The sequence below is a fragment of the Dendrobates tinctorius genome, unplaced genomic scaffold (genome assembly GCF_039654945.1).
Source record: "Dendrobates tinctorius isolate UK_male_01 unplaced genomic scaffold, ASM3965494v1 ptg000133l, whole genome shotgun sequence".
Lineage (NCBI taxonomy): Eukaryota > Metazoa > Chordata > Amphibia > Anura > Dendrobatidae > Dendrobates > Dendrobates tinctorius.
The window spans coordinates 35589586-35598779 of record NW_027361801.1 but is presented as its reverse complement, the minus strand read 5'-3'; the positions used below and the strand labels follow the sequence as shown (position 1 = coordinate 35598779).

General features: G+C 41.4%; 1 protein-coding gene across 1 annotated transcript; it reads left to right on the top strand.

The window, feature by feature from the left end:
* Positions 1–3595: 3595 nt before the first annotated feature.
* LOC141048144 (uncharacterized) lies at positions 3596–8713 on the top strand. The gene is made up of 2 exons (XM_073543586.1): positions 3596–5013; positions 7432–8713. Exons 1-2 carry the CDS (start codon positions 4282–4284, stop codon positions 7444–7446), a joined length of 747 nt encoding a protein of 248 aa, XP_073399687.1. The 5' UTR covers positions 3596–4281; the 3' UTR covers positions 7447–8713.
* Positions 8714–9194: the final 481 nt, after the last annotated feature.

Below are 9194 nucleotides of genomic sequence, written 5' to 3'. Positions count from 1 at the left end.
CCATTACAGCACTTCTGTATATAATTAATATAATGAGTACACAGAAACAACAGCGGTGGAGACCAAGATCTGCAGATAAGGAAAAACACATACCGAAGGCTGTACTGCTCAGGTAAACTGGGCATGAATAGAAAAGATCCTAAGGGGAGAAGGAGTGATTGTTTATACTAGAATGAACACGTGGTAAGATTGTGTATAGATGTTGCTGAATGACATACCGATAGGTGAGGAGGTACAGGAAGCCGTCTCTCTATAAAAGAGAAATATCATAATGGGCGGCTGAGTCAATTAATCTACCTAAATGGAACGTGTATGAGGAGTGTCACAGGAGTCTTACCGTGAGGAGATAGTGGCAGCAAGACGCGGTATCCGCCGCGAATCAAATGGCGCGCTATCAATGGGGAGCGTCAGGGTTTATATCCCTGAAAAAACATGGAGGATGGGCGGAAGTGCGCAACGGGAAGTGAGCCGGCGTGCGCTCCATTTGCATCATAATGCGTTCTAGGCGTTGTGTAATGACAGAGCAGGGGGCGTGAATCAAATGCGTCTGCCTGTATGAGATCCTAGGCACTGCTGAGAGGGGCGGGATAAAGGGAGGTGCTGAGTGGTGACTAAGTTACCATAGTGACCGCCAAGGCGCAGATGCAGGAAGTGTCAAAGGAAAATGCAGAGGGAATTCAGTGCTCTGGTGACGGTGATTTCAAAAACATTCACTGTTGTTGGTTCTGCAATAAAGATAAAAGTAAATTAAAATACGGTATCTAGAAATAGTATAAGCAAGTACAGGGTATTCAAAGTCACAAAAAAAGAGAATGTTCAAACTGACTGACTCGTTTATACAGTTTAGTGCCATATGTGGCTAACGTAAATCATGATTGAAGAAATGATTGTACATCGTACTCCTTATTTAACCCCTTAGGTGCCAAGGTATTTAACTCATGGATCCAGTAGGCCTCTCTTCTTTTTAATATATTGATCCGGTTACCGCCCCTGCGTGGTGGGTGGATTTGTTCTACCACTTGAAACTTAAGTTGTGCTATGGTATGGCCGGCAGTGATAAAATGATGAGGGATCGGGAGAAGCATATTTTTGCACCTTATCGTAGATTTATGTTTGGATATCCGATCCCTAACATGTGTGGTTTCTCCCACATAAAGTAGGCCACACGGACATTTGATGATGTATATCACAAAGGAGCTGTCACAAGTAAAATATTCTCTGATATCATACTTTTTGCCTGTGTGGGGGTGATAAAAGTTGCTTCCTTTCTGGATATTGTTACACTGTGTACATTGTAGGCAGGGGAAGGTACCAAATTTAGGATTTTTAAGAAAACGTTGATGTATAGAGGGACGGGATGAGCCTATATCCGCTTTAATTAGGATGTCTCTTACATTGCGGGGTCTCCTAAAACAGGGGAGGAATGGTTCTTTAAATGTCCTTACACTGGGATGGGCTGTCGTAAGGAGGTGCCAGTGACGTCTGATACTTGAGTGTATCCGATAGGCTAGAGGGTGATAATCGTGCACAAATGCAATTCGATTAGTTGCCTTAGGTTTGGGAGGGGAGAGGAGATCTAGATTGTTTAATGTATTTGGTGGATAACCTCTCTCTAGGAATTTAGTACGCATCTCATTCATCCGTGTTTCTTTAACCTCTGTATTTGAGACAATCCTCTGAACCCTTTTAAGCTGAGATTTGGGAATTGCATTCTTCATTTTGGTTGGATGGAAGCTCTCATAATGGAGCAAGCTATTCCGATCCGTTGGTTTCCTATACAGGTCGGTAGAGAGGTGACCCAGGTTGTCCTTGATGACTAGTGTGTCCAAGAATTTAATCTGATTGGTATGGTGTATCATAGTAAAGCTGAGGCCTGGCCAGGAAGTTTGTAACATGGAAAAAAAGGAATGTAGTGTATCAAGTGGCCCGCCCCAGATACAGAAGATATCGTCGATGTATCTCTTCCACACTATGCAATACGTGCGGAAGAGGTCATCTCGATATATGACACAATCCTCAAAGTGGGCTACGTAACAATTAGCATATGGAGGTGCAGTGTTCGAACCCATAGCGGTCCCCTTGGTCTGTAGATAGTACGTATCCTCGAAGAGGAAAAAATTCTTAGTTAAAACTATAGATAGTAATTCACAGCAAAGATTAGTTTGTTCTGGATGGAATTTAGATATTTCAAGTAATCTCCGTACCGACTGGATACCCTCTGTATGAGGAATGGATGTGTATAGATCTTTGACGTCAAAAGTGACTAGAAAGGACTCCTGTGGGATAGGGCCTAAATTATGAATAATATCCACAAAAGACCCTGTGTCCAATATAAAGGAAGGTGTTAATTTCACAAGAGGTGTCAAGATTTTTTCCAGATATTTTGAAATTGGGGAGAAAATGGACTCAGTGGAGGCCACAATGGGTCTGCCTGGTGGGTTATTTAGATTCTTATGTATTTTAGGGAGTATGTAGAAAACGGGTGTGATGGGAAATTGTTTAGTCAAATAGACACAGGTCTTATCATCCAACACTCCACTCGATTTATGTTTTGATAGAGTATCCTGGATAAGTTGTCTAACTTCATTAGTGGGGTCATGAGACAGTGGTGCGTATACCGATGTGTCACTAAGTTGGCGATGTATTTCATCCAAGTACATGGATTTATCAAGAACAACAATGGCTCCCCCCTTGTCAGCTGGTTTGATAATTATATCTTTGTCATCTTGTAGGGTTTTGAGAGCAAGTTGGTCGAGTGTAGTGAGGTTCGATGGAAAGTGGACCTTACTTTTATTGATATCGTCCCTCAAGCTCTGGAATGTATCATCTATGAAGGAGATGAAAGTCTCCAAGGCGTGGGAACCTATGGGTGGTCTATAGTTGCTCTTATTTCTGAGGCCCAAGCTATCTGATGAAATCAGAGGGGATTGTGATGGTATAGATTCGTTTGTGATGTCAGTGACATTAGAGAAATGTAAATACCTTGGCACCTAAGGGGTTAAATAAGGAGTACGATGTACAATCATTTCTTCAATCATGATTTACGTTAGCCACATATGGCACTAAACTGTATAAACGAGTCAGTCTGTTTGAACATTCTCTTTTTTTGTGACTTTGAATACCCTGTACTTGCTTATACTATTTCTAGATACCGTATTTTAATCTACTTTTATCTTTATTGCAGAACCAACAACAGTGAATGTTTTTGAAATCACCGTCACCAGAGCACTGAATTCCCTCTGCATTTTCCTTTGACACTTCCTGCATCTGCGCCTCGGTGGTCACTATGGTAACTTAGTCACCACTCAGCACCTCCCTTTATCCCGCCCCTCTCAGCAGTGCCTAGGATCTCATACAGGCAGACGCATTTGATTCACGCCCCCTGCTCTGTCATTACACAACGCCTGGAATGCATTATGATGCAAATGGAGCGCACGCCAGCTCACTTCCGGTTGCGCACCTCCGCCCATCCTCCATGTTTTTTCAGGGATATAAACCCTGACGCTCCCCATTGATAGCGCGCCATTTGATTCGCGGCGGATACCGCGTCTTGCTGCCACTATCTCCTCACGGTAAGACTCCTGTGACACTCCTCATACACGTTCCATTTAGGTAGATTAATTGACTCAGCCGCCATACACGTTCCATTTAGGTAGATTAATTGACTCAGCCGCCCATTATGATATTTCTTTTTTATAGAGAGATGGCTTCCTGTACCTCCTCACCTATCGGTATGTCATTCAGCAACATCTATACACAATCTTACCACGTGTTCATTCTAGTATAAACAATCACTCCTTCTCCCCTTAGGATCTTTTCTATTCATGCCCAGTTTACCTGAGCAGTACAGCCTTCGGTATGTGTTTTTCCTTATCTGCAGATCTTGGTCTCCACCGCTGTTGTTTCTGTGTACTCATTATATTAATTATATACAGAAGTGCTGTAATGGTTTTGATGTCTCTGCATTTATTTATGTTATATTCTGATTTAACTACCCAGTCTTTTTGTATATACTTTCTTTGTGCCACTTTTATATTTATTTTTTTATGTTCTAATCCGCAGTACATTGATGACGGTCATAGACCGAAACGTCTGTATGTATGTACTGTACTTCATTAAATATCACCTTTCTGCATCAGAAGTCACAAGTGTGTGCCAAGTTTTTGCTTATTACAAGTCACGGATTGGGATCCTACTTGTGCACCACAAAATACATTAGGGTTGTGCCAACGGTCCTATCTTATAACGTTACCCCTTACTCTGAGCACACCCTCCTGGGCTATGTCATCGCTGACTTTTTCGTATAATGCAGAGGAGACATCTAACATTATAGCACAATCGACCTTGCCAAGTGATTTCCTCAGACTCCCTCCTAAGGAGACTAGGGGTCGTGACCTAGAGAGGACACTCAGACGCTGCACTAACCTTGAGTTACATTGTGTCACTCTCACGGAATACCTCAAAGTTCAGAGGATTCCTAGGGGATTTCAGGTCCCCTTACGTCCCACTCTTTTTAGTGATTCACATGACTTCTGCTCACGCTTTGAGCAAATTATTAATAAATGTTCTTTCGACCTTATCACCCTCACGCTAGAGCATCTGCATCTAGGAATCACCAAATGCAAGGAAGAAATCTCCAATATTGAAACTCAGCTAGCATCCTCAACAACCACCGAAGAATTCAACAACTTAAAGACCAAGAGTAATGGTGTCATTGAACAGCATCGACGGGATACAGAGACCAGGAAGAGGAACAAATTTGTCCGTGACACAGAGGACTACGAACAAAATCGTGTTTACAAATGGCGAGAATCCTTCAACTCCGGGAATTTCAACACTCACTCAAATTACAGGTCAGCCACAGACATCTCATCTTCAGGCTCAGACTACGAGAGACAGACGTCATCGAGTCATTTTTTAGGACAGAGACGCAGATCGTCAAAAAGAAGAGGACCAGGAGGGGGAAGAGACCCACGCAGAAACATGGACTTTGGTCGCATCACACGGTCACAGGTAATGACCCACTCGTAATCAATATTTCGTCTAAAAATTTAGGCATAGCTGAACACCGTATGCTACAAAGGGGTCTCTCCTTCTGTCCTAGCTATAAATATAACACATTCAATCTAGATATGGACCTACAAAGGTTCTATAGATCATTAAGACTTAAACTAAATTTCTCTAATGTCACTGACATCACAAACGAATCTATACCATCACAATCCCCTCTGATTTCATCAGATAGCCTGGGTCTCAGAAATAAGAGCAACTATAGACCACCCATAGGTTCCCACGCCTTGGAGACTTTCATCTCCTTCATAGATGATACATTCCAGAGCTTGAGGGACGATATCAATAAAAGTAAGGTCCACTTTCCATCGAAGCTCACTACACTCGACCAACTTGCTCTCAAAACCCTACAAGATGACAAAGATATAATTATCAAACCAGCTGACAAGGGGGAGCCATTGTTGCTCTTGATAAATCCATGTACTTGGATGAAATACTGTGCATCGCCAACTTAGTGACACATCGGTATATGCACCACTGTCTCATGACCCCACTAATGAAGTTAGACAACTTATCCAGGATACTCTATCAAAACATAAATCAAGTGGAGTGTTGGATGATAAGACCTGTGTCTATTTGACTAAACAATTTCCCATCACACCCGTTTTCTACATACTCCCTAAAATACATAAGAATCTAAATAACCCACCAGGCAGACCCATTGTGGCCTCCACTGAGTCCATTTTCTCCCCAATTTCAAAATATCTGGAAAAAATCTTGACACCTCTTGTGAAATTAACACCTTCCTTTATATTGGACACAGGGTCTTTTGTGGATATTATTCATAATTTAGGCCCTATCCCACAGGAGTCCTTTCTAGTCACTTTTGACGTCAAAGATCTATACACATCCATTCCTCATACAGAGGGTATCCAGTCGGTACGGAGATTACTTGAAATATCTAAATTCCATCCAGAACAAACTAATCTTTGCTGTGAATTACTATCTATAGTTTTAACTAAGAATTTTTTCCTCTTCGAGGATACGTACTATCTACAGACCAAGGGGACCGCTATGGGTTCGAACACTGCACCTCCATATGCTAATTGTTACGTAGCCCACTTTGAGGATTGTGTCATATATCGAGATGACCTCTTCCGCACGTATTGCATAGTGTGGAAGAGATACATCGACGATATCTTCTGTATCTGGGGCGGGCCACTTGATACACTACATTCCTTTTTTTCCATGTTACAAACTTCCTGGCCAGGCCTCAGCTTTACTATGACACACCATACCAATCAGATTAACTTCTTGGACACACTAGTCATCAAGGACAACCTGGGTCACCTCTCTACCGACCTGTATAGGAAACCAACGGATCGGAATAGCTTGCTCCATTATGAGAGCTTCCATCCAACCAAAATGAAGAATGCAATTCCCAAATCTCAGCTTAAAAGGGTTCAGAGGATTGTCTCAAATACAGAGGTTAAAGAAACACGCTTGAATGAAATGCGTACTAAATTCCTAGAGAGAGGTTATCCACCAAATACATTAAACAATCTAGATCTCCTCTCCCCTCCCAAACCTAAGGCAACTAATCGAATTGCATTTGTGCACGATTATCACCCTCTAGCCTATCGGATACACTCAAGTATCAGACGTCACTGGCACCTCCTTACGACAGCCCATCCCAGTGTAAGGGCATTTAAAGAACCATTCCTCCCCTGTTTTAGGAGACCCCGCAATGTAAGAGACATCCTTATTAAAGCGGATATAGGCTCATTACGTCCCTCTATACATCAACGTTTTCTTAAAAATCCTAAATTTGGTACCTTCCCCTTCCTACAATGTACACAGTGTAACAATATCCAGAAAGGAAGCAACTTTTATCACCCCCACACAGGCAAAAAGTATGATATCAGAGAATATTTTACTTGTGATAGCTCTTTTGTGATATACATCATCAAATGTCCGTGTGGCCTACTTTATGTGGGAGAAACCACACAACATGTTAGGGATCGGATATCCAAACATAAATCTACGATAAGGTGCAAAAATATGCTTCTCCCGATCCCTCATCATTTTATCACTGCCGGCCATACCATAGCACAACTTAAGTTTCAAGTGGTAGAACAAATCCACCCACCACGCAGGGGCGGTAACCGGATCAATATATTAAAAAGAAGAGAGGCCTACTGGATCCATGAGTTAAATACCTTGGCACCTAAGGGGTTAAATAAGGAGTACGATGTACAATCATTTCTTCAATCATGATTTACGTTAGCCACATATGGCACTAAACTGCATAAACGAGTCAGTCTGTTTGAACATTCTCTTTTTTTGTGACTTTGAATACCCTGTACTTGCTTATACTATTTCTAGATACCGTATTTTAATCTACTTTTATCTTTATTGCAGAACCAACAACAGTGAATGTTTTTGAAATCACCGTCACCAGAGCACTGAATTCCCTCTGCATTTTCCTTTGACACTTCCTGCATCTGCGCCTCGGCGGTCACTATGGTAACTTAGTCACCACTCAGCACCTCCCTTTATCCCGCCCCTCTCAGCAGTGCCTAGGATCTCATACAGGCAGACGCATTTGATTCACGCCCCCTGCTCTGTCATTACACAACGCCTGGAACGCATTATGATGCAAATGGAGCGCACGCTGGCTCACTTCCGGTTGCGCACTTCCGCCCATCCTCCATGTTTTTTCAGGAATATAAACCCTGACGCTCCCCATTGATAGCGCGCCATTTGATTCGCGGCGGATACCGCGTCTTGCTGCCACTATCTCCTCACGGTAAGACTCCTGGGACACTCCTCATACACGTTCCATTTAGGTAGATTAATTGACTCAGCCGCCCATTATGATATTTCTCTTTTATAGAGAGACGGCTTCCTGTACCTCCTCACCTATCGGTATGTCATTCAGCAACATCTATACACAATCTTACCACGTGTTCATTCTAGTATAAACAATCACTCCTTCTCCCCTTAGGATCTTTTCTATTCATGCCCAGTTTACCTGAGCAGTACAGCCTTCGGTATGTGTTTTTCCTTATCTGCAGATCTTGGTCTCCACCATTGTTGTTTCTGTGTACTCATTATATTAATTATATACAGAAGTGCTGTAATGGTTTTGATGTCTCTGCATTTATTTATGTTATATTCTGATTTAACTACCCAGTCTTTTTGTATATACTTTCTTTGTGCCACTTTTATATTTATTTTTTTATGTTCTAATCCGCAGTACATTGATGAAGGTCATAGACCGAAACGTCTGTATGTATGTACTGTATTTCATTAAATATCACCTTTCTGCATCAGAAGTCACAAGTGTGTGCCAAGTTTTTGCTTATTTCAGTAGTTAAAGATGACCTGCCACTGATGAGTTCAGGCAATCAAACTGTTAAATGCCAGAACTCATAGGGATCTGTAGGGGACACACTGTGCCACCGCGTGTCTTCTATTTCTTTGGGCAGTATATGGAGATTTTTTTTCTTGTTGTATAAGAAATCCATACATCAGCCTTTAACCCCTTCACTACCAAGGGTGGTTTGCACGTTAACTACCGGGCCAATTTTTACAATTCTGACCACTGTACCTTTATGAGGTCATAACTCTGGAACGCTTTCATGGATCCCGGTGATTCTGACATTGTTTTCTCGTGACATATTGTACTTCATGTTAGTGGTAAAATTGCATTCAAATAACTTGTGTTTATTTGTGAAAAAAACGGAAATTTGGCAAAAATTTTGAAAATGTTGCAATTTTCCAACTTTGAATTTTTATGCCCTTAAATCACAGCGATACGGCACACAAAAAACGTAATACATAACATTTCCCACATGTTTACTTTACATCAGCACAATTTTGGAACCAAAATTTTTTTTTGTTAGGAAGTTATAAGGGTTAAAAATTGACCAGCGATTTCTCATTTTTGCAACACCATTTTATTTTTAGGGAACACTTCACATTTGAAGCCACTTTGAGGGGTCTATATGATAGAAAATACCCAAAAGTGACACCATTCTAAAAACTGCACCCCTTAAGGTGCTTAAAACCACATTCAAGAAGTTTATTAACCCTTTAGGTGCGTCACAGGAATTTTTTGAATATTAAAAAAAAATGAACAAAAAAAATACTTCAGGTTCAATTTTCTTTATTTTACCAAG

Bases quoted from the DNA above. Each gene is read 5' to 3' on its own strand.
- LOC141048144 (XM_073543586.1), top strand. From the start codon at position 4,282: ATGTCATCGCTGACTTTTTCGTATAATGCAGAGGAGACATCTAACATT.